The sequence below is a fragment of the Rattus norvegicus genome, chromosome 19 (genome assembly GCF_021556685.1).
Source record: "Rattus norvegicus strain SHRSP/BbbUtx chromosome 19, alternate assembly SHRSP_T2T, whole genome shotgun sequence".
NCBI classification, from domain to species: Eukaryota; Metazoa; Chordata; class Mammalia; order Rodentia; family Muridae; genus Rattus; species Rattus norvegicus.
The window spans coordinates 68,487,411-68,512,749 of NC_141552.1; the positions used below are offsets into that span (position 1 = coordinate 68,487,411).

Consider the following 25,339-nt stretch of genomic DNA (forward strand, 5'->3'; position numbering starts at 1 on the left):
GTATATGTATATGCATATGTGTATATGTGTATATGTATGTGCATGTGTATGTGCATGTGTGTATATATGTGTTATGAGTGTGTATATGTGTGTGCATGATGTATATGTGTTTCTGTGTGTACATGTGTAAATGAGTGTTTGTATATATATGTGGTATGTGTGTATGTGTATTGTGTTTGTATGTGTCATGCATGTATATGTGTGTATATATGTGTGTGCATGTATGTATGCATATGTGTATGTATGTGTATATATGTGTGAGTATGTGTATATATGTGTGCATATATGTATATGGGTGTATGTGTGTCTATATGTGCTCATGTGCATGTATTTAAATGTATGTATGTGTGTATGTAAATGTGTGTATGTATATGTGTCTGTGCAAAGGCTAGAGGTAACCTTTGTGTGCCATCCCTCAGGTACTGTATTTTGTTTCTTGAGAAAAGAGCATTGGCCTGGAACTGACCACACAGGCTAGACTGGTTGGTCAGTGAACCCTGAGGACCTTCGTGTCTCAACCTCCCCAGTGCTGGGATGTAGAGTGCACACCAGCACACCTGGCCTTTGACATGGGTTCTCTTTTACAAGGGCCCTCTTGCTTGTGCAGCCTTACTACCCACTGAGCCTGTCCTAGCTCCTGCTTTGCTCGACTTTGATGCCCAAGCCCAGCATGTTGAGGGGAAGCAGCCCTAACCTCCTGAATAATCCTGCCACACAAGAGGCAGTTTCCTAGGTCCTTCATGTGCACGGGGGCCAGGGGGGGCATTCTCACTGTGCAATTGGTCAGGCTTTTTCCCCTGCTAGGGAAGGTTTTGGTTCTGTTGAACACTAAATAAAACCGAACATGTTTGCTGTAAGCTTGCATCTCAAAGCCTGCTTTAAATGAGCATTGGGTACTTGAAGACAACTCGTGTCTTGCTCAGACCTAACGAGGTCCAAATGATTCAGATGCCTTCTGCCCCTACAGACATCTGGATGCTTTTAAAAGAGAAGCCCACCCACTCAGGGTGTGACCATAGTGAGGAATTAGATGAATATTTCTACTCCCCAGTATAAGAAAGGGGCACCCTTGGAGTCTTAATGTGTGTCTCTCTGCTTAGTGGAGTCTGCACAGTGACTGTAGCTTTCAGCACGGGTGTGGAAAGTGAAGCTTGTCACAGAATCTATTTCGCATAGATGTGAGAGATACTCTTTGTGTGTTGGGCGGGCATTTGTCTGAGGGAATGATTCCTTATGAAGACTGAATTTTTGAAGGGAAGATACAGACCATAGAGCATCCATGGAATGCATTTGCAAAGAAACTATTCTGGAAAATGGCCCAGAGGCTGTGACTGCACGAGTAAGCCAAGGAAAGGCGTTAGCCCATCCACTGAGCTCCTGCACGGTGGTAGTCCCATCTGGTTTACCTCAAGCTATAGGAGAGCTAATGAGACCTAGCAACAGAGCAGACATCTTGGGGGCTCAAATCGAATTTGAGGTTGTAACTGTAACTGTGTGTGTGTGTGTGTGTGTGTGTGTGTGTGTGTGTGTGTGTGTGTATACTTGAGCAGTTCAGGGTTTTGGATAGTGTCACAGCCTGGCAACTCCTAAATGCTGATTGCTTGCCAACTACTGGAGAAGTCAACTCAGTTACCTGTCTTCCCTTGACTGTAGGAATGAGATTTTTTTTTTCATTGAAAGGTGGTTATTTACAGAAACCTTATTACATGACTGAGGAAAATGGCAGGGCACAGTAAACAAGAAGGCAGCTCAGGCAGGAGGTTAGGTTCTTGCCCATCAACCCTCCAACACACACACACACACACACACACACACATGCATGCATAAACACACATACACACATGTATACACACATACACACACATACAACATACATACACACACAAACACACACATGCATACACACGTATACATGCACATACACACACATGCACAGGTACATACACACAGACACACACAAATGCATGTATGCATACGTCACATGATGTAGGTGTACAGGAAAAGGGATCTCCTGATTAAAGAATTACAAGGTAGGAAAAAAGTCATCCTGGAAAAGCTATCACATGGTACTGGAGAAATTGGGGTTCTTTCTTGGGGTTCTTAGTCTCATTAAAAAAATTAAGAACAGACACAAACAGGCTTGGGGATGGAGAATGCACTCAAATGAAAGCTTATGGACAATTGGTTAGTATTTAGAAGGGAAACCCCAGGGCAGGTAAGCTGTAAATCTTGTAGGGAGGAGAATGGAGATGAGACGTAAGCATAGACATGGTGGGGTTAGCCATAAGTCAGGCAGAACGACTTTAGGGCAAGAGAAGGAAGCCTAAAGCATTAGTTAGGGGATTTTAAAGCATATGTAGACCTTGGCCAGCAACCACAAGAAAAAGGCAGAGGAAAGGCAAAAATAGCTTGGCTGGGAAAGGTTCAGGGGCCCAGTGGGACCTCAAGGGTGCTGCACAAGGGGACCGGAATTCTAGGGGGAAAAAGTATATTATCTCGAGGTGAGCCCACCTTCCACAGGGTGAATGCCTTCCAGATTCCTCAAGTGAGGTGAGCCCACCTTCCATGGGGTGGCCACCAGCCAGGTCCTTGACCTGTCACAGGATTAGACCTAAGTGGAAACAAGGACCCATCCCTGACTGCAGACACTTTGCAGGGCTTTCGGGGAGCCACCTGAAGTGAGCTTAAATAAGGCATGGAGACTTCTATGTAGTTTAAAGCTTCTGGCCTTTAGATGGGGAAGTCTCTCAGGTCACTTCTAATTTATCCTAACTCTTCTGGCCTGTGTCCCCTGCTCTTGGCCTGTGTCCCCTGCATGTGGCCTGTGTCCCCTGATCCTGGCCTGTGTCCCCTGATCCTGGCCTGTGTCTCCTGCATGTGGCTAGCTCTTTATCTCCCTGCTCCACTCTGGTCATCTTCCTTTCTTGCTTCTCTTTTGTCTCCTCCGAGTCTTTGCCTCTGTTTGCATCCCTCTGGCATCTATGCCTGCCTGGATGTTCCACCCCATATTTCCTGCCCCAGCCATCGGCTGTCAGCTCTTTATTATAACCAATCAGCAGTAAGACAATACCTGGTCCATCTCTTTGGTTGCCTAAGGCATTGAAAGCTGCCTGACCTTCATCTTTTGGACAGGAGTAGAAGGACGAGCATTTTCCAAATAGCAGACTGGTGGTGGGCCATAGAAACGACCATACCAAAATCCTGCCTGCACTCAGCTCTCTGCTGGCACAGAATTAACAATTGAAAATACGGGGGTGGGGGAGGGGCAGAAGGCAAAAAAAAAAAATTGAAAATACAGAGGCACACCTTAATACAATGTAAGGAAAGTTCACCCCAATATTGAGACAGATTCTATTTTTAACACATATGCACATGTATGTATCGATGTGCATGTATGTGTGTTCATAAAATGCTGTTTTGGTCATTTAAGGCTAGCAGCTGTCTCAGAGGCATGGGGATCACCCTGACAGGTTATTCTGGGCTGCACTGAGGTGTGAGCAGGCATTTGGTGTTTGGAAGAGACTTCTCCCTCTGGCTCTGCTCATCATCTTGAGAGCATGGTCCAGCTAGTCCAGTCTAAGACACAGCAACTCTTCTTCAAGGCTTTCTGCATTTGCTTATATTCTGCTGCTGTCACCGAGTGCCTAAGGCTGGATACTTTATAAAGAAGAGAGGTATTTTTAGTTCACAGTGAGTCTAAAAGTTCAGGGTCAGGCAGCCCCATTGTTTGGCCTCTGGTGAGGGACCCTGTGGCTCTATGACACCCTAAGTGGTATTACATCACTCAGAACGAATCACAGGGTAATACAGGAAGCCAGAGAGTCTCAGGCTTGCTTTCTATAGCAGTCTCCCAGCAGCAGAGTAACATCAGACACTAGCACTAATCCCTTCTCAGGGATTAGTTATCTGCCACACAGGTTACAGAATACTGCCTCACTGGGGACTAAGTCTTTCCCACAAGGGCCTTACAGGAATAAAGCAAATCTAACACTTAGCACCCAGGAGAAGAAGAGCATTGGCTGGGAGGGGCTGCCTTTGAGGGACCCAGCGGGGTCAGCTTCTGGGGCTGTAGAGATGTCAGGATGCTGGTCTGGTGCAGCCTGGTGGGGGGAGGGGAAGGTGGATCATCAGCGTTTGTGTGGACAGGGTTTCCTGATGAAAGCATTTCAGGAAGAGGGGTCATGAGGGTTTAAGAACAGGAGTGTGGGCCAAGCCAGGATGGGAAGAGCTGGGCCATGAGGCTGTTTACCGTCTGTGGATTCTTGTTCATTCTGACCCACAGGGAAAACCAGTCACCCTCTGGGTAGATGACAGTCGGAGCATCTACAAAAGAAAAAAAATAACAATTTGAATTGCTGAAAAGATTTGCTCAAGGGGCAAATTATAGGAGGGCTTGCAGGATCGTTTTTCTCAAAGACACGTTGATACAACCCCACACTAAATTATCTTCGGAACTGTTGATCCTGAGAAAGTCCAACTCTGTCAAGAATTCTAAGAGGGGACGGTGTGTGTGTGTGTGTGTGTGTGTGTGTGTGTGTGTGTGTGTGTGTGTGTGTGTGTGTGTGTGTGAGATAATTTTTAATTATCAAGGGGGTAGGGGGCATTATGATAATTTTAATTATCAAACGTACAGTTTTTCTTTGTGTCTGACTCATTACAGACTTTGCAAGGGTACTGGGCCCGCTTCTGGTGATGTAGACTTTGGCCCTGGAGGGAGTGCCCACCTCTCCCTTCCTAGGAGCTGACCCCCTAGGAATGCAGAGTAGGCTCTGTGTTACCCTGAGGTGGAATGGGAGAGACCAGTCTTGGTGCCTAGATCATTTGATTCTTTAAGATGTTTTCCTTAGAGGATAAGAGATGATAGATAGCTCCTGAGACCCTGGAACACACTGTCCTGGGAGTGAGAACTCTCAGGGGAGGCTGGGGAGGCCCTCAGAACCTCTGTCTGGGCCAGCTATCTGTTGACACCTAGCTCGTGCCTCAGGCAGTACCATCCCAGGTGGGACCTCCAGTCAACACATGCATCTTATAATTCTCCATTTTGACTTACACAGGACTTTTAGTGTTTCTGGGTGTTTTCTTGAAGGACAGCTAACTTACTTGAAAAGAAAGTCTCCTTTATTTTAAGGGAAGGAGACTGAAGTCTTCGTGGCTTCTGTCTCTTTTATTCCTAACTATTGATGAATTCTTCAGGACAGAAAGAAATGCATCCAAGGAGAAGCTAGTGTTGCAGTTCTCAACAAAGCCTCTTCCTTCCTGCTAGGACAGCTCCTCTCCTGCAGTGGGACAAAGTGGGTGGAGCTGGGAGTGGTGGGGGTGGGGTGGGGAGCTGGGGCAACAGCCTGAGGGAATGAGCATGGAGTTACAGTTAGAGTTACCACACTCTCCCAAGTGAGCAACACACACACACACACACACACACCAAATACACACACACAACACACATACACACACAAAACACACCTAGAGATGACTCTCTCTCCTCTCTCTCTTTCTCCCTCTCTCTCATACACACACACACACACACACACACACACACATACACCACACACATGTATATTCAGATGCTTTCATTGCATGAGATTCTCCAGTATTTATAGTTTCCATTAAATACTGTTCTATTAAAGAAATGTCAGTCGCTGGGCATATAAACTATGAAGTGTTCCAGAGTAAATGAATAGAGAAAAATGTCAAGGCATGTATCTGGATTTGACTGGTATTCCTGGGATGTCAAGGCATGTATCTGGATTTGACTTGTATTCCTAAGTTCTGATGATAACACACCATGCATGATAGATAATGTCTAAGGACCTGGAAAAGCACCACCAGGCCTGAGCACTTTGATATCATGGGTAGATGTTAGTAGTAAGATTAACCTTTATTCTCCTGCTACAATTATAGTCTCTGAGTCTTACTGCCTCTGTCTGCTAATCTATGTCTAGTCCTGGAAGCTTCTAGCTTCTGTACGATCTAATCTAGGCCTAGAATGTTGTCAGCCTCTGAGACTTGATGCTGAACAAGCTCACCCCTTCCTAGTTCTTTCTCATCTCTGGCTGGCTGGTCTAACTCGCCTGTTCTGGATCAAACTCCTCTCCAAGCTGACTGATCCAGTCTGGCTTCTCTCTCTCAGTCTCCCCTGAATTGCTCTGCATGGCCTCATACTAACTCTGTCACTCTGTTCTAATCTTCTGACTCCCTCTCCTTCTCTGGCTCTCTTTGTCTTCACCTGTGTCTAGCTTGTTCTCTCTGCAACCTGTCTCTGTAAAACTCTCCTGGTAGAACTGCCCCCCCTCCCCCGCTCTCTGTGCTGTCCCTTAAGTGGCTTCCCTTTCCCCCTCTCTTCTCCTGAGAGCTGGGCATATCCTATTCTGTCAGATCTTTCTCTGAGTTGTCACGTTTTCTGCCACTCAACTAGACATAATCTTCAAACATGGGCATTTCTTTCTACAAACTAGCTCTGCCATCATGGTTTGGGATTAGAGGTGTGTACTAAGGGCATGTCTGTATTCTATTTCAGCCAGAGGATTAAAAGTGTGTGCTAAGGCTGAGGCATACCACAACTAGAAACAAACTTTTTGTTGTTGTTGTTGTTCTTGTTGTTTTGTTTTCAGTAAATGACACAATCTAGGGCTTCACAGAGTGATCGAATACCCTGCAACAATCAGTTGCAGTTTTCGTAGTAGCCTGCCCATTTAATCTGAATGTCGAACCTTAATTCCCATGTAAAATTCTTTCAGTTGGCTCTCTAAGTCTTTCACACTTAGCTGGGAGAGCATCATCTTCATATTGTGTCTCTAATTCTAAGCCATTTCTTCCTTATTTTCTCCTTTTTACTTGGATCCTCTAGTCTCCTGCTTTCTTGACCTTGTTAATTACTTTTAAGACTCTGTGGCCTCCTGTAGCCCAAGTGCTGCTTGGGGACCTCTGGGGTGAATGACAGGCCAGTGTCCCTCATGTGAATGAGTTCACAGCTCACAGAACTCATGTCTGAGCAGATGCTCCACAAGGTAGGTTTGCTTGGGGCCTTGAAGGAAGGGTGGGGTTTAGAGGAAGACAGAAGAACATGTACCCTCTGGAACAACAGGGAGAGAAGGCGATGGCCCAGGTTATTTGTGGGGGGAGAATCTGGAGGGACAACTGAAATGCAGCTTAGACCAGCAGGTGCCACAGCAACCTTTAGAATCTACCATGGAGCAGTTCTGTGCAAAGAAGTGACCTAGAGGTGACACTTGGTCATGTATGGGACGCGCTGAGGTGACACCTGCTCCTGTGGGATGTGCTATGAAAGGGAAATACTATAGGACTCAGGGGCTTCAAGAGTTCCCTATTTGTTCATTGAACCACACTTCTTACATACCTGATGACCTGTGGGAAACTGGCACCATGCCAGACACCATCACTTCTGCCCTAATTGGGTGTGGTGGCACATGCTTGTAATCTCTGAGCTGGGGACACAGAGATTGATGAGTCCCCAGGGTTCTCTTGATAGCGAGCCCAATCAGTGAGGTCCAGACCAATGAGAGACACTGTCTCCTCAAACAACAAACAAACAAACAACCCAAGGTAGACGGCACCAGAAGAATGATGGCTGAGGTTGTCCTCTGGCGTCCACACACATGGACACATGCAGGTATGCGTACCCCCACGTGCAAATATACCTCTACACACATGAACATGCACACGCTCACACACGTACAAGAATGAATGAATACATGTAAGTAAATGAATAAACAAATAAATAAATCTCCTTCAGAGTCTGGCTGTCAGGGGTCCCATCTGGTCTTGAGTGCCCTGTTAAATTCCGGTGCCCTTAAAGAAACATCCCTCTGTCCTTTTCTGCGAGCCCAACCTTCCTGGTGACACCTCTGCCTAGTTTGTTACCATTCCTACCCTGTTGTGAATTGTCTGAAAATTCGGCTGGAAAACTCAGGCTCCCTTGGACAAATCCGTCTAGGGATCCTCCATGCTAAAGTCAGGCTTTGAACAGACCAGGAAAGGCAGGGACCTGCAGGGACCTGTGTGCACACAGCTTATCCTTCAGTTACGACTCGAGCTTGGCTTCTGTGCTCTCGAGAGCGACCTCCCAGAGAAGTGGTATCTCCTTCGGGTTTCCCACTAAGGCACAGAAGGCAGCCGGAGAGCCATCCACGCATTCTAACGGTACACATAGCATCCTGTAGCTGACCCACGCTTCTTCTCTCATTCTCTGACCAGGAATCTCATGTCGTTTTTGCTGAAGTTGGAGACAAATGCGAAGCCATAGGCATAAGGCTCCTGCACCTGGAAGACCAGCTTCTCGGCGCCATGCACGGTCACGATGAAGCTCTCTTTCATATCCTTTCCATGTTTCAGGGCTTGCTTTGCAAAACAGCAAGTCCAAAAGCGCGTAGCGCTTTCCCACGCCCCAGCAGATGGAGGCGACTTGATGATGTAGTTCAGTACATCTTGGATCTGTTAGCCATGGAGTCCGTACAGGTGCACGGGGAGACCAAGGCAAAGTGGAAGCTTTGGCGGGGCGTGAAGATGGGTTTGTGTGGCATAGACGAACAATCAGAAACAATGGAGTTTTCCTGGCTCACCTCCTTAAGGTCCTTTTCAATACCAAGAGTTCCAAAGCCATCTTTGAAGTCCTTTGTCCTGCCTTCTGCATGTCCTAGACAGTGGGCTATAAAAACTAACACCATTGCAGGTACCTTCTTTCTGATATGGAACACATACTCACGGTTAGGTTTCACAGAGTCCTCCTCGGTTCTGGTAATCATATTTTCTTGCGCCAAACTTGGTATCTTAGTGCCACATGACAGACACCTACATCAAAGTGACACACGGGCTCACTTGTATGTGCAACAGGAAGCACACGTCCTTGGCGCCGTGTGTGTGTGTGTGTGTGTGTGTGTGTGTGTGTGTGTGTGTGTGCGCGCGCGCACGTGTGTGCCGCTTGTCCCTGGGGAGCTCTGTGGAAGAACATGGATGGGTTCTTTTTAGTTTTATTTCTAGTGGCTATAATAGAACACCCTGACCAAAATCAACATAGGGGAGAGAAGGTTTATCTGGCCCATACTTCCTGCACAAACTTCATCACTGTGGGGGGAACTCAAGGTAGGACCTCAAGTGGTTAGTCTAGTTGAGTCAGCTCACATCCACAGTCAAGAGCTGAGGGAAGCAAATGCTGCCATGCTGCCTGCTTGCTCAGTCAGCTGGCTTCCTCCTCTCTCGTACAGCTCAGGCTCTAGCCTAGGGAAAGGTGCCTCCCACAGTGGGCTGGGTCCTCCTGTTTCAATTAACAATCAAGACGGTCCTCTACAGACCAACCTGACGTAGACAGTTCTTCAACTGAGGCTCCCTTCTCAGTGATTCTAGGTGTCGGCAACGGGTCAGTTAAAAAGTCAACCATTACAGGAACACAGGTGGGGAGGGGTTACTTACCCGCCCTGAATCCCCTCAGGTTGTTGTAAAACTATAAAAATAAAAAAAGTATTGTTGTCTTTTACCTCGCTAGGTCCTGCACTGCGGTGCCCCAAGATATCAACTAGATATCTTGGCGGAAACACATCCCAACTCCTCGGCGGCCCAGTGTCTCCTGCCACTGCATACTTTCCTACACTCAAACCCTCCCATAAAAGAACACACAACACAATAATCTTAGATCCAGTTTGATAAGATATAATTGCCCACTTAAACATATGAAGCCCAGTGCCATCCATCCCTTAAGAACATCGATAACAACCTGTAAATACACAGAGCGAGATCTTTACTTCAGCCTCCATTGTCCTGCCACAGTTTCTCCCTCTCCCTCTCTCCTCTCTCTCCGTTCCAGTCTCCTCCTCTTCCTTCAAACTTTTCTCCCGCCCATCCTTCCTTCTCATCCAATGACAGACCTCTTCCTATCTTGTACCCGCCTCACCTGTGACATCATCCCACACCCTCAGGTGTTCACTCACAAGTGGCTTGCTGAAAGCTGCAGTCACCTATTTGTCTGTTATGCCCTGTCAGGTAGCCTGGCTTTTAAATATTTGTGGGAGATTTAGGCGTTTTGGTCTTCGCCTCTCATTGTCTGACTCTTTAGAGCATCGGTTCCTGTTTTACTTTCATGCATATGTTGAAGTAGCTTTGAACAGCCAGAGGTCGGTCCCCCTCAGAGGAGATCTGACTAGCGGCTAACAATGGCGTCAGCATATCTCGCGGTAACTTTACATCTTCCCTTGCTGATTACTTCGCGGGCTGTTCCTTGATGTCCCTTGAATAACTTCTGCCACCACTTCCACGATTTGTTCGCTTCTGTTTGTTTTTAAATTCGGTTCTGCACAGTGACCTTCCTCTTCCAAGTCCAGGATGCAACCTGCAGTTGGCCCAGGAGGCAGGAGGAGGAGGTAGCGTGTCAGTAGATCACACGGACTTGAGCTCTTGTAGGGGACATGGTGTCTATGAAATAGGACAGTGGTCATTGCCAGGTAATGACACAGAGCCAAAGACTGTGGTGGTGGTGGGGGTTTGTCCCAGGTCTGCTGGGGTGAGGAGGGCTTGGGACAGCTGAGTTGGGCGTGGCTCGTGAACCAGGTCATGGTTGGGAGGGCATGGCACCTGACGATGTCATCTAGGGTGAGGTGTGCTTCATGCATCTTTAGTGACCCAGGAAGTAAGGATCTCGGGTCAGAAGTAGGTGCTGTTAGACCAGGATTAGGACCCTTGGGACCTGTCTTAGGGTTTTACTGCTGTGAACAGACACCATGACCAAGGCAATTCTTTTAAGGACATTTAATTGGGGCTGGCTTCTGGCTTACAGGTTCACAGGTTCAGTCCATTATCATCAAGGTGGGAGCATAGCAGCGTCCAGGCAGGCCTGGTGCAGGAGGAGCTGAGGGTTCAACATCTTCATCTGTCAGCCTCTAAGAGGAGACTGACTTCCAGGCAGCTAAAATGAGGGTCTTAAAGGCCAGGCCCACAGTGACACACCCACTCCAACAAGACCACACCTACCCCAACAAGGCCACACCTACCCCAAGGCCACACCTCCCAATAGTGTCACTCCCTGGGCCAAGCATATACAAGGCCCATCTTTAATGACCCGCTTGCACCAGTCAGGAGCCATCTCTTAAAAAAGGTTTTAGAACCGTACCAAACAGCACTACCCACTGAGAACAAATGTTCAAGCCCTTGAGCCTGTCCAGGACATTCCAAACTATGCCACCAGGAGCAGAAACTACTGGGTTGGGCACTAAGTCATCCCCCTCCTTAGATAACATCTATACCACAACACACATTTATCCCAGCTTTCCTGTGAAATCCAGGCCGTGTTCTGTGTCACCGAGCGAGAACAACACACAGAGTGTGTCTTTAATCTGAAGTAGCGCTTGGATCTGAATATTACAATGGGCCCAAGACAGGGAGCTGTGTTCACAGTGCTCCGTGGGGTCCCATAACAAACAAAAGCTGTTGTTTCACATTAGAATTTATCAAGGCATCCGAAGAGGCTGCCGGAATCCCCCCAGCCAAGCTCTGGCTGGTGTGTGTTTTCGTTTGTGATCAAAGGCACAATGCTGAGTGCGAGCGGCTGAGAGAAAAAGCTCGCAACTAAACACGGAAGAGCAGCGCGGGGAGGGTGGCGTCTCACTTGATTCTATTAAGCGCGCTGCCAGGACCCACTGCGCATGTGTAGCAGACGATTCCGGTTTTTCGGTCCAAGTCCACGCTGGAATGTGCTGACGTAAACCCACGGGGGACACCTTTCTGGAGGACTTGAGTCCCAGATGCTGCGGCTGCCCATTCTTCCCCGGGGTAGGCCCTTATCGTAAGCCTCACGCCTGCAGGAGCAAAGCAGGTGGCGTACCAGCGTGCCATACCCAGAGGGGCGGGCTGGGCTCAGGCAATATGGCGGCGGCTTCTAAACCTTCTGAACAGTTCTTGCACAGCCTGTGGGTGTCAGAGCTACAGCAGCCTGCTGGGTGGGAGAGGAAGGCTGGGTTGGCAGATCTGAGGATGGAGGAGAACAGGCTGCTTTGTCCCTCCCCTGGCAGGCTTCCTGAGTTCCAGGCATTGTGAACGACCCAAACCACCAGCCGAGGTGACCCCCTTGGTTAACTGGGAGAGCAGGCGGTGGGGAGGGGAGCGTGGTGCCTCTGGGGAGAGGACAGGGCTGTGACTTCACACTAGGCATGCTGGGGACCCATGAACAGTGCCTGAACCTCAAGTTTGATTTCACAGGTTCTGGATTCTAATTAGCAGCTCCACTTAAGTCCCCCTCCCCCCTTGAGTCTGTGTAACTGTTCCTTCACGCCCAGAATCCTTCCATTGGAACGCTTTTAGGCCCGGTGAATTGTTAAGCAGGATTTTCCCAACTCCTTTCTTTCTCCTTTGACTTCCGTAGCTCACTCTAGGGGGAAAGGAAGCACATCATATCCTGGCATCTTGCAGAGCCCCGGGCAGTAGTGCCAGCCTCTGCTGAGTCATGGATGAGCAAGGACCAGGCTGATTCTATTTGCGTGGTATTTGCAGCCCCGTCCAGAAGCCTCTTGGGAGCCTATTCTCTCTACTCATTGGGAATGTGCAGTGCCCGGTTGATTCGTCTTGCTAGTCTTGATGGCATGCAGAGACTAAATGTATCCAGGCTCATGAATAAACTCCACAGCCCCAAAGGGCTCCTGTCTGGTTCCACTTTCCAGTGTGTAGCCCGAAGAGGACAAGGTAGCAGAGCTGAGGGGCGACTGCCCTGTCTCTTTGGAAATGCTCTTTTGCTTCTAAAACCAAAGAGCAGGGAGGACATCTATGAAGATCTCCAGTGATTTATAGCGGGAGAGTAGAGAGACAAACAGGCTGCTCTCTGAGGCACCGTCGTGCTCAGCCGATGGAGGGCGGCAGCCATGTGCTTCCTTCTCCCTTCTGCCGAGGTTTGGGTAGGAAAAGTTAGAGCAGACGATGTGTGCAGAGCGGGGCGACCCTGCTGTCTGTGGGACACAGTGTGAACTTAGCATGAGGTTGGTGACACAGTCTCTCTGTGCACGTCCCTTTGTCACCAGTGGAAAGGGGTTGGGTCAGGTGTCTTCAGGTCCTTGGTGTCTTCCTCAAAGCATCGAAATTAGTAGGTACAGGTTTGCAGAAGTAGCAAGAATGCTTTCTTCACGGAAAGACGAAAGCACAGGCCTGAAAAGGGGTGTTCCAGAATGACAGCAGACATTGCAAGTGTGGGGACACAAGAACCCTGACGGTCTCAGGGTTCCTTTCATGGGGATTGAGAGGGGGAATTGGGTTTGTGTGATTCTCTATTTTAGCTGACATGATTTAAGTTATACGTCAGTCTCTCTCATCTCTTCTCACAATGCATCTGATGTCAATCTTACGCACGGCAGATTACTCACAGGCCTACAGTGGAAAATAGGGGATTCTCCTGAAAGTGCACTCTGAGGACACAGTTTGCTTTACTGTACACGTGGGCCCAAGTGCAGGCCTCTAGCCTCGACCTCAGCCCATTTCCCATTACGTTTCTCTTGTGGGGCTTTGTAGCTTCTCCTTTACTGAGTCTAAAGTCGAATCCTCACACTCAGCTTAGCGTTCAACCCTGTAAGGCTGACCTGAGCTAAGTGGCAAGAGACCAAGAGACGTCTCCAAGCAAAACAACCTTTGAGTCCTACCCCTTCCTCCCCACCCCCACACCATCCTGGAGGCTTCTCTCTGCACTGGCAGCCTGCTTTCTCAATTCTTTGCTCAGATCTGTTATCAGGGAGATATTCTCAGCACCTTTCCCCATTAGCATCCTCTGTCTTTCTCACCCTCACAGCCGTGGCCCTGAGCCCCTCATTAGTCTCTCTGTCCCTTCAGGGATCATCTGCAGGGCAGCCAGACCACTCAGCTAAGTCTCCAGGACCGCCATCTCTCTGGAACTCTCAGCATGGCCAACACACCATCCACATGACTATGTTGGCTCTCTGCTCCCTATCAGGTGTTTAGACCCCACCTAGAACCAATTCTGGGCTGTGAGAGGTGAAGGGGGACACCCGATACCCAGTAGAGGCAAGGCCACAGCCAGTCTTAAAAGAGAGAAGAAAAGAGAGACTTCCTTTCTGCGTATTCCGTTCTCCGAAGCATAACATGAGCCGCAGTTGTGAGGTTTTTTTCTGACACGCACATGGATTTAAGCGTGACGTGCGTGCGTGCTTGGGCATCTGAGAAGCATGGGAAACAAGTATCTCTCTTCCAGGGCCACTGTCTGGAAGATCACCATGGTGTCCTCCTGAAATAGTTTTCTAGCCATAAACGGCTTATCTCTAGAATATTTCTTCCAAAATGGTTTCATAGAACTGCTCTGTAACTGACTGACCCCCCATCCAGTTTCATGTTTTATTCTGGACTTTTCCATTTCAGCACACATCAACTGTTTTACACAACACACACACACACACACACACTCACACACACTGACACATATACTCACACACACACAAACATACACACTTGTTCACACACATACAACACATACACATATACTCACACACACACAAACACACGCACACACTTGCTCACACTCATACAACATACACACACAGCAAACACACGCACACACTCACGCACACTCACACTCACACACTCACACACAGAGTGAAGGTGTGAACTTTTGTAAATATAAGCATGGTGTTTTAAAAGACTTGGTTTTTGTTTTTAAGTGTGTGTGTGTGTGTGTGTGTGTGTGTCTGTGTGGGGGGATGTATTGGTATGTGCACATGAGTCCAGGTACCTACCTGCAGAGGTCAGATAGGGCGTCGAATCCCTGGATCTGCAGTTCCATGTGACTCCAGGATGTGTGCGCTGAGAACTAAACTGGGGCGTCCTCTGCAAGATCTCTGCAAATTCTCTCTTGAATTGCAAATTCTGCAAATGCTCTCAGCTGCTTCGACATCTCTCCAGCCCCTATGAATGTGATTTTAATTGTATTAGTGGTGCTTATGCCAAAGGCTTTGTAAATGATGTTTTCAGGCATTGTGCTGGGAAATAAGCCATAAACCTCATGGTGCCTTACAAAAGGCTTGCGCGCTCGCTCTCTCTCTCCCCCCCCTTCTCTCTTACACACACACAAACGTGCACACATATACACATACACACACACACAAACATATGCTCACGTGTACACACACACACACACACACACACACACACACACACACACACACAAGCAACCTTAGGTCCTGCTCTGTGACCACACTGTGAGAGTCTATATCTTACAGACGGGACAATTAAGTGCACATGATGTAATTTTCCCAGCTTCCCAGGGGACTTGCATTCTCAGATCCCATCTTACTGACTTCGGTGCCATAATGGAAATTATGATGTGTGAAACCGATGTGTTAATTTAATTTTATAATTTGGTCTTTTCCTCTGGTGACTTGTCTCTGTCTTTAGCCTTTTTTAGTTTGCTCTGTGGTCCCAGAAGTTTCTGAGTGTCACTTTTTGGCTTCATAACACATTCCCTGTAAGACCCCGTCATCACTTGGCAGAGTCTAAGGTGCTGTGTGAGACCAGACCAGTGTCAAAGGTAATCGGAGCCCAGGACGCCATCAGGACCACTGTGTACTCAGCTTGCCCCTTGCAAAAGACCAGACCTGTGACAAGTCACAGCTTGGTGTTCACTCTGGGACGCAATCTTGGCTTGCGCGAAGTCACATGACTCCTTCTGTTCCCCCCCAAGAGATCGGTAGATCTTTCCAGAGGTCTGGAGGAATAGAGGGAAAAAAAAAAACTTTCTACAACAAAACTCAAAGGCTGGTCACTGGAACCTTTCCTCTCTTGCTCTACCCATACTGCCCTTGCTCCCCTCAGGTTCCAGCAAAGGTGGCGGACATCCTGGGAGTGCATGTACATGACATGCAGGGTGAAATTGGGTGAAACTTCCAGAAGATAAATAGTACCGGAACTTTCCAGGGTGAATTGGCACATCTGTTTAGGAAAGACTCCTTTGCACAATTCCTAAAATTCCCTGGAGTTCTTTATTCTAAGAAGATTAGGAGAATTTTTATTATTTTAGTTAGACCCCACAGGCATGGCTTGCTTTGAACCCTGTGTTGAAATTAAGCCTGAAGAGAACAGCATTGCGGTGTGGGTGACCTGTGGCTTGTTTGGTCTCTGCCCTCTCCCCAAATTCAGTTTCCTCCATGTCTGGTTTCATGGGGGCTTCCTCTATGTCTGAACCCATGGCGTCTTGACTTCAACTGAGGTAAGCATAGTGAGGCGCTATTAACGCGTTTCTCCTTTCCCGCTCTCTCTACTGGATGAGGGTGTCTTCCTTTGCTGTCTCAACCCAACTCTTGGCGTTTTGACAGGATGCCCCAAAGGAGGAGACAGGGGATCTGGTTATATGGGAACAGAAAGGGTTGCTTAAGTGTTTCGCCTGAGTGTCTAGAGAAGCAATTTCTTGGGAGCTCTTATCTGTCCTGTGTTATCACTTGCTGAGCTCTTGGTGGCTGTTTTCCACCAAGAAAACAAGGAAACCACATTACAGATTAGGAAACTAATAGCCCATGTATACAAGAAGAAACAAATCTACTGACCCAGACAGGGGAAGAGCCTTTTATTCTACACCACAGCCGGAACCCAGGGTGGGGCAGATTCCAAAGTTACCCACTCAGAAGAAACAGAGCTTTAAAGAGCTTTGTACAGGGACTGGAGGGACTGTCACGAGCAGAGAGCCACAGTCCCCGACGCTGAGCCGGCTGGAGCATAATGTCAGGGATACGCACAGTTGACATTGAGGGTCCCTCTTACGGTGGTCCCAGGTGCTAGGTTTCCTGAGGAGACTCTGATCTCAGCACCTTCCCTTTCCAGTCAGAGCACTTGGATGGAGACCGAGGAGCTGGCTCTGTGGCCACACTGTCACGCCTCACTGAGAGTCGGTGCGATGGCTTGGACATCTATTTCAGGCTGGCAGCTGCGTCTCTCTTCAGAGTTTTAAAACCGAAATTTGAAAGCTAATAACCTTGGACCTGGCACAAGTCATGATGGTTTCTTTTTCTTTTTTTTTTTTTTAAGGAAATATAAAATTCACATCAATATTTAATCACTAGGGTTCGGAAGAGCGTGGAGCTGCGATTCGATGTCAGTGTCCACCTGCTCCCCGAAGGCTGGCTTGCTCTCTCACAGGCCCAGTAGGGGCTGTGGGGAGCTGGGCCCCCTCCTTGCATGCTCCTTAACAATGTCTACAGTCTCTCCAGGGGGAGCTCCAGATGGTTAAGGAAACACTACAGACCATGTTCCTGCAGCTCCAGCCAGCAAAGGAGGCAGGAGGAGAGGCCTCAGCTTCCTATTCGACAGCTGGTGCTCAGGAAGCCGAGGACTGAGGTGTGAGTGTAGAGTGGGACTTGGGGGGTGGGGGGGTGGGCCGCATGGCGTCAGGGTGGAGTGGGGGGCTGGGACGGAGATAGGCCACATGTTGTCGGTCTAGAGTTGGGGAGATGGAAATGGACCACCACATCAGCAGTATTTACTCCGGCACAGCCACTCCCCTGCATCCGCACACGCGGATGGACCAATGCTACAACACAGAGCCTTGCTGCACTCGGGTGGGAAAGGGTCCTCGGCTTTACCACAGACCGAGATGGGAAGTGACTTAATACGCACCTCCCGTCGTCATCAGAGGTTCCTGTCCCGTGTCATGATGGGAGCATCTAGCAGAGGAGCCGATGATTGTCACTCCATCCTGGACCCCACTAGACAAATTCGCCCAACCGGGTGATCTCCCCTGGGAGCTGTCTCTTTACTTACTTCCATTTTTGCTTCTGCTGCAGCTCTGTCTTTCTCCGTTCGAAACCAAACCTGAGAAGGCCACTGCACCTGCCGGCGTCTCTCTACAGGCACTGGAACACCAGGACTCCACAAACCTCAGAGTCTGTGCAGGTCCTTAGCTCCCCAGGCTGCTTCCTCTAGGGGCTCTGCTCAGTCTCAGGAGACGTCTACAGGGTGCCTCAGTCTTTATGTTCTCCAGCAATGGCTGCAGCTCAGAACCACCATCACCACCACCACCATCACCAGCAGTGTCTGGTCATTTTGAGATTCCAGCCAGTGAGGTGGGAGGTGTGAATGTGGGGAGAGGCATGGACGCAGGAGGAGACAAGGGACACCCGTGAGCCTCTCCAGTTCCCGTTTTGTCTCCGGGGAATTACAGCGTGGAGCCTAAAGAGCAGTGTCTATTCCCTGAGGCAATGTGGACTCAGGCAGCTCACAGCTCCATAATGGTGTGTGGCAGCTTCCTGTGGATTGCTCCTTGGGCTCAGCCGAGACTCCTGCAGAGGCAGCTGTGGGCGGTTTGTTCAAGCGGGCAGAAGAGATGAGCTAAGAGAGGGCATCAGGTAGTTTCTGGTTGCTGTGAAAAACTACCTGGCAAAAACAACTTGGTAGGAAGGAAGGAAGGGAGGGAGGGACGGAAGGAAGGAGGAAGGAAGAACAGAAAGAAGGAAGGAAGGAAGGATAGAAGGAGGGTAGGTGGGTTTCCTTGGGCTCCTCGTTTGAGGCTGCAGTCTATCACAGTAGGGAATGCATGGTGGCAGGACCGTGAGGCAGTTGTTTACACTGTGTCCTCAGACAGGAAGCAAAGAGATCAACGCCACTTTAATCTCTTCCCCCTCTATTCGGTACAAAGTCTCAGCCCATGTGATGCCACAGCCTGCATTTACAGTGGGTTTCCCTCGGTCACGTGTCTTTGGAAACACCCTTTTGGACATGGAGTTTTGCCTTCTAGGTGACTCTGAGCCCAGTAAAGTTGATAATGATGATGAATGACCACAGGAGGGTACCTCAGAGACGTAAGTCTATATGGTAAGACCCTGGCCTCATAACTCCTGCTTGGGAGTCAACTCAGCCAGCCGCCCTGTGAGAGGGATGGTACGATAAAGTCCACCAGCTTCCATCTAACCCAACATTCCCAAGCCTAATGGACTTCAGATCTCTTCCTGTGAAGCTACTGGCCCCTTCAGTCTTGGGGGACATTATGCTGTACCCTCTGGGATGACTCCAGTGACCTGTATTTTGGAGACCAAGCCCAGCCTTCTCCCACTGAGCTCAGCATAGCCTGACCTCTCTAAGGTGCTCTACTCGAGTTTGTACCTATGGAGATAGACACACTCTTGCCTCCCTCTGGGTCCACGGGTCCAGCTTTAACCTTTCCTCATCACCCTTCCATTTCGGGGAGGCTCCTGGTGGTTCTCCAAGCCCTTTGTGCTGACGATCACTTTGCCCTCAGTTGAAGAGAAGCCTGCTCCCTGACTTCGGTGTTATCTGAACAATTTTGAGGACACATTTTGTATATTTGAATAAGAAGTATGTTTACTTTGTTTCCAGATATTTTGATAATGAAACAAATTCGTGAATCATTTATAATTGTGCCCCTAAAGGTTTGGTGGATCAATCACATGGCACCTAGAGCCCCCAAATCCTCGGTGTGATTTTAGTGGAGCAAACTTGTTATCAGGATCACCCCCTGTTGGCAAGAACCTTCCTGACTCTGACACCTTCCAAGCATGAGTCACCTGACTGTCACTACCAGCCTGTGCGTTTTATGTTATTCTGACACCACTGTAGCTCTCTGTGAGGTCATGAAGCATTTAAAAGCTTAAGGAGATGAGAAATCTGTGAGGGTTCAGGGGAGGGACAACTGAGTGCCCAATTGGTTGAATGGCATTTCAATCATGAGTCGTCCCACATCTCCTGGCATTCTCTGGTCTTAAAGTGCCATCAGGATTAACTGTTGAAGGCTGGTGTCTCATGACAACCTTCCTCTCATTAGCCACTTGGACCCTAGGAGATCCAGGACTTGTGGATCCCCAACTATAGGACAGGACAGGTTTTTACACGGCCACATAAAAATGCCCCAGAGAGGTTGGTGCCTGAATTTAGACTCTTAGGAGAGGACCAAGCCCCCAGCAAAGGTATGTGTTAAAAGGGGGACACAACATCAATCTTGTCTATGACGACAGTGCACACGTACACCTTATAAATACGCTCTATTCCCCTTATCCATTCATATGTTGATGGGCTGATTTCATAATCCGGCTGTCACTGTGATGTGTCACTGTGACTTCTGCAAGTGAGGAACCTGGGGGGCGGGAGGGGCAGCGGCTTCATGAGCATCCTCATTATCTCATTATTGCCAGGTCTAGCTCCTGAAGCTTTACAGCATTGATCAATCAATCCCTGAATCAGGCTAATATGTCACAATTGATTCTAGTCCTGCCTGGTGATGAGGCCACCTCCCACCCCAGGAATGCTTGTGGATGGGCACCACGCTGAGCCCTTCAACTGTCTTGGCAATCATACCTCTCTGCCTGAGGAGAGTGTTGCACAGATGGTGTTCACAGGCCTCAGGCTTTGGGATGGCCGAGTCCTCTTCCTAAGACTCAGAGTTAGTTTGAATGATGGTCATGGGGAATCCTGACCCCCCTACAGGCAGCTGTTCCTAACCAGTGTCCTTTCTAAAGTGCCTTCAATGCCCTCTTTGCATTTTGAGCTATGAAACTCATCCACCAGCTAAAACCCATGACTGCCCCATGAATTCTGCCTGAGAGCAGCGAGCCACTGAACTTGGGGTCCCCTCACCCCCCCCAGCAAACCATACTATGTAGCCTAGGCTCTGGTTGTCTATAGAAACCCCAAACTCTATCCACTGCCCTGGCCCAGCCTTTCCCAGTCAACCAAAGATCATTCCAGGGGCGCCACTCACAGCCTCCTACTGGGTGAGTTTTCTGGAAACTTTCAATGTAACTGGTGTTTTCTCAGAACATGTTTGTTTGCTATGGGCAACATGAGCAACATGTACATGTGTGTCCAGGTCCGTGTGCTGCGGTTAACAGCAACCACGTACATGTTGGTCAGCGCCCTCTTGTGTACATAGCTGACCTTTAATCTTAACGCCACCGCTTTATTTGATCTTCGATTTTGTCGTGTAAGTTATTGCTTGATTAAGCTCTGTATGAAATGAAAACTGATACCCAGACCGTGGTGCTCCCTGGGGTTATTTAGTATTCTGGAGGGGAGATGACAGAAGGAGGTCAGATTGGCTCATTTCACCAATCTGTGGCAAGACAATTAAATAGCTGTGTATTTGCTTAGACCGACCTGAGTCCTTGCAATAAAGTTACATTGTAAAATCGCCCTGGTGTTTATTTATTTAGATGCCCACAAACCAGAAAAAAACCCGTCCCCAAGACAGGGTGAGACACCCACAGTCATCTAGCTTACTCTGAGCAAGTCGGTTACGATTTATTATTTACAGAGATTATATATAATATATGCACACAAAAATGAATTTTCACAGAGCTGTGACAGTGCATTTCGTTTGTTTGAGACACAGTCTCATGTCTCCCAGGCTGGCTTTGAATTCATTATGTACCGGAGGACGACCTTGAACTTCTGGTCCTCTGGCCTCTCTCTGCAGAGTATTAGAGTCACAGGTGTGCACCAGCACTCTCGGGCTTCACATGGGGCTGGGGTGGACCCTAGGGCTTCTCACGTGCTCAGTAAGCACTCCGCCCACCCTCGGAGCTGCGCTCTATCCCTGCCAGCATAGTTTTCACTTCAGTGTATGTGCTCCATTGCTGTGGGAGTGCTGTTCTTGTTCTTATTGATCTGGGATAACCTAGGTGTCCTCACGTAACTGACATTGAAATTCCCCAATGTATTGCCATTAGAGTCAGTGCAGCAGTGAGAGCCTCATTGGGGGAAGGGGGGTCCATGGCTTTGAACTGTGCCATGACACCTGCCCCTGCATCAAATGGAACTGCAGATTCAGGTCCCTGTGGCTACCCGCAATGCCTTTCAACGCCAGCCCTCCGAGTGGCATTTTCCTTTCACCTCGATGACCTCTTTCCCTGATTTTTGAAAAATTCTGCATTTGAAATTTTTGCTACAAGTCCTTCCCCCACCCCTCACCCCCCACCCCCGCCCTCATTATTTGTCCATCCTCTGTAGAAGAGCAGGAGCGCAGAGTGGTTGGTCCTGTTCACAGAGCTCAAGGAGAAGGTGGCTCAACGTGGCTGGAAAGCCCTGTGGTAGGGTGTCAGCTCCTGTAGGACCTTAAGTCCTGGGGTTTCTGTGCAGTTGTGGGTATAGGAGCACAGAGCTACCTCAGCCATCCCTTGAGCCTGTAGCAACACCCCAGACTCCATCTTTCTCTGTCTTGATAAAACAGGGGATGCTGCCTGGACCAACACAGATTCCTAAGGCATGTGAACAGGAGAGCCTGGAGGGAAGATGCTAAGACACGCTTTGGGAAAAAGCTTTTCATGGTGTCTGAGGTCCCATTTTTTTTTTTTTAAACTGAAGGCGAGGGCTAGGATGATAGCCCAGATAACAAAGTAAGTTGAGGGCCTGAGTTCGATCCCTTAGGACCGACATAAAGAGCCAGGTGTGACGACACACGCCTGTCATTCCAGAGTCAGGGGCAGTAGAACAAAGTTGGATTCCTGGAGCTTGCTGGGCAGGTAGCATGGTCTTCCTGGTCAGCATAGGGGGTATTCATGTGCACATGAACACGCACATGCACGTATGTGCATGCACATGCACACTTCCCTGCAAAACCCTGAGGCTTCCAACAAGCCAGTGTATGCTCTCAAAGTTCAAGAGGAGCTGATAAGCAGGGACAAGGAGGCCAGAGGGCAGCACAGGGCACGTAACTTGTGAGAGAGGAGATGAGCATATTCAACAACAGGTGTCACAGGGTGTCCAGTGAGGCCAGGGAAATGCTGTTGGATTTGGCCAATCCAGTGTGAGGAGAGTTTAATGACTAGGTGTGGGGGAGGGGGGTTGGAGGGGGGTGTCGGATGGCTCAGTGGGTAAAGGCACTTGCTGCCAAGTCTGATGATCTCAGTTGAATAACCAGGATCTACACAGCAGAGGAAAAGACTGACTCCCCTATAGACTGTAGTATAGAGGAGTGTTTAACAGCCCAGAAGTTTGGGTGCACTGGAAAACAAACACACATAAAAGGCCATAGAGGTGACCCAGCCGCTGACCTCAGGAGTAGTGTCCATGTTGGCTAGCCCTTCAGTCCTTCTGTCTGTCCATGGGGCCATTTTATTAAGAGATTGAGGGATAAACCAAGTACGAAAATTCCACTCGACCCTCCACTGTGGTTCAAAAGGAGACTGTAAGTCGTACCCAAGTGCACACTTTGGCCGGCTCCCCACTGTGTGTGTGTGTGTGTGTGTGTGTGTGTGTGTGTGTGTGTGTGTGTGTGTGTGTAAGCAAAGCGTTTACTGAGTCTCTGTCAGTGTTTCTCCTGCTTTGGGGAGCCTTTCGGTAACTCGAGAAAACGTTTCCTGCCTTCAGGAGAGAGGGACCTCATCATGACCGAGGGGAGAGAGACTCATTCTTTTGCCAGCATATCAGAGTGACGAATGGAGCTCAGAGGATCTTGAGACCAGTCAGAGACCTAATTAGTGGCTGTGATTTTCAACTGCTCCACGGTTGTCATACGTTAATAGATGGTACTAGAAGGAGGCTCGATAGGAGCAGAGGGCGATGGGACCAGAATGAGTGGTTTAATGTGGCCTCAGTCTTCCCCCCCTCAAATCAGCCTTTGTCTCTTCCCTACCTGGCACTACAGAGGCGCCAGTTCTAGGCCGATGGCACTACACCTGTTCGTACCTGGTCCTGCCCTGGCACCTGGCTCTGTCTGACCCTGGGGATAGCTCTGGTGACTCTGCTCTGCTCTGTCCTAGGCCTGCCACTTGCTAAGGGGATGGGCACAGGAAAACGTCCTCAGAATATTCAAGGGAGAAGTTAACCACGGTGTCAGGAATGAAACTGAGGTCAGTTATACCAGCCCACCATGTCCCTGTGGTTTACCACCATTCCCAAAGCAAAGGGGTCAGCGCTAAGGGTGCAGCTGTATGTCTGTCTTGTCAGGGAAGATTTTAACTGCTAAGGCTGAGCAGAAGAGTGGCTGCTCCTGGCTCTGGGAGGTGGGTCAACGGCCACCTTCAAGAGTTTTGCCATAAGTGGCAGCATGTGGCTGTTCTATGCTCAGAGAGATCAGGGGCTTTCCTTCCTTCTGTTGAGCTCCCGCTGTCCGGGGTTTGCTCTGCACACCCGCCTTCCACTGTTATTTCTGCCTTGTTGCTGCCGGGAGCTCTCGCACCGCCCGCCCACTGCTCCCTCCTTTTCCTGAAGCCGTGGACAGCCTTCCAGTTCTGCTGCTCTCAGAATGCCCGGATCTTGTCCCCGCTGAAGAAGACTACTTCAGAGTCTTGTCATCTCGGCTACACAGTGATACTCAGGGTTTCTCTGCTTCCACTTTCTCACACTTTGAGTTCACAGCCAGAATTATCTTTCTTGCAACACTATTCGCAAAAGCAAAATTATGAAACAGACAAATGCACTCACACACACAAACATACGCATGCACACAGGGAGGTTGTGTTTCATGTTTAAGACAGGGTCTCACTCACTATGTCACTGTGGCTGGCTTTGAACTTGCGGTGATGTGCCTCTCCCGTGCTGGTGTTACAGGCAGTCACAACCACACCCTGTGCACGGTTAAGCATTATTTACCCTTAACGAGGAACACAGTTACGCTGTTTGCTGGGAAGTGATTATAATGAGATTATAATAAGATAGAGACGTCAGACTCTGAAAGGTGGACACCACACCTTTTTTATTGACTTTATACAGAGACAGATAAATGTGGCCAAAGTACATGATGTACTTGGGAGAAATTCTGTATGAAATCCAGTACTACTGGCCACTCGCAATAGCCACATTATGGTGTCAACCTAGGTGTCCATCAATGAATCTCTCTCTCTCTCTCTCTCTCTCTATATATATATATATATATATATATATATATATATATATATATACACACACACACACACACACACACACACACACACACACACACACACACACATATATGCCCCACAAGTGAGCATAGCTCAAACAAAGTTAGACTCAAGGAGATCTGAGCATCTCAGTGATTTACACTGGACCCACAGGAAAGTCCAGATATAGAAAGGGTCAGCCCTATGGAGAAGGCTTTTCAATTTGACAGGCATTTGTCAGGCCAGTGAAGTACTGAGTGCTGGGGTTACAGCCATACAAAGGCCAATAGAGCCACGGGGAATTGCAGCTGTGTGCATGGCCTCTGTGGTCTCTGCTCCGTACTTTCGATTTCCTCAGATAAAGAGACATGGCTCTGTGCTACAAGACCGTCTCCTGTAGTTTATTGATTATCCTAGACCAGGAACGGGGATGGACTGGATTTAGATGTGCTTAGGAGACGCTCCTGTGTTGTGTTTCAGAGTGTTTCCAGAGAGAGGTAACTGAAAAGGTGAGCCTGGGGGCCTGGCCTGAATAAAAAGGGGGAAAG

At 48.7% G+C, this 25,339-nt stretch overlaps 1 protein-coding gene and 1 long non-coding RNA gene across 5 annotated transcripts in view; one reads left to right on the top strand and one right to left on the bottom strand.

Annotated features, from left to right (window-relative positions):
- Disc1 (DISC1 scaffold protein) overlaps nt 1-21,121 on the top strand; it is a 210,506-nt gene extending 189,385 nt beyond the window's left edge. Inside the window, 3 exon segments of one of the 3 annotated variants that reach the window (NM_175596.3) lie at nt 8,215-8,332; nt 17,182-17,321; nt 17,766-21,121. In NM_175596.3, the coding sequence (NP_783186.2) occupies nt 8,215-8,332; nt 17,182-17,318 (255 nt within the window). In that variant the 3' untranslated portion in view covers nt 17,319-17,321; nt 17,766-21,121. 3 annotated transcript variants of the gene reach the window in all.
- The window catches only part of LOC134483407 (uncharacterized), a 45,361-nt gene that overhangs the window by 8,681 nt on the left and 11,341 nt on the right, over nt 1-25,339 (bottom strand). The window contains exons 3-4 of one of the 2 annotated variants that reach the window (XR_015644250.1): nt 14,730-14,898; nt 4,250-4,323 (exon numbers count right to left, since the gene is read on the bottom strand). This is a non-coding gene — a long non-coding RNA (uncharacterized LOC134483407). Of the gene's footprint in view, nt 1-4,249; nt 4,324-9,640; nt 13,138-14,729; nt 14,899-25,339 lie in introns of those variants that run through there. The other variant, XR_015644251.1, reaches the window with a different exon arrangement.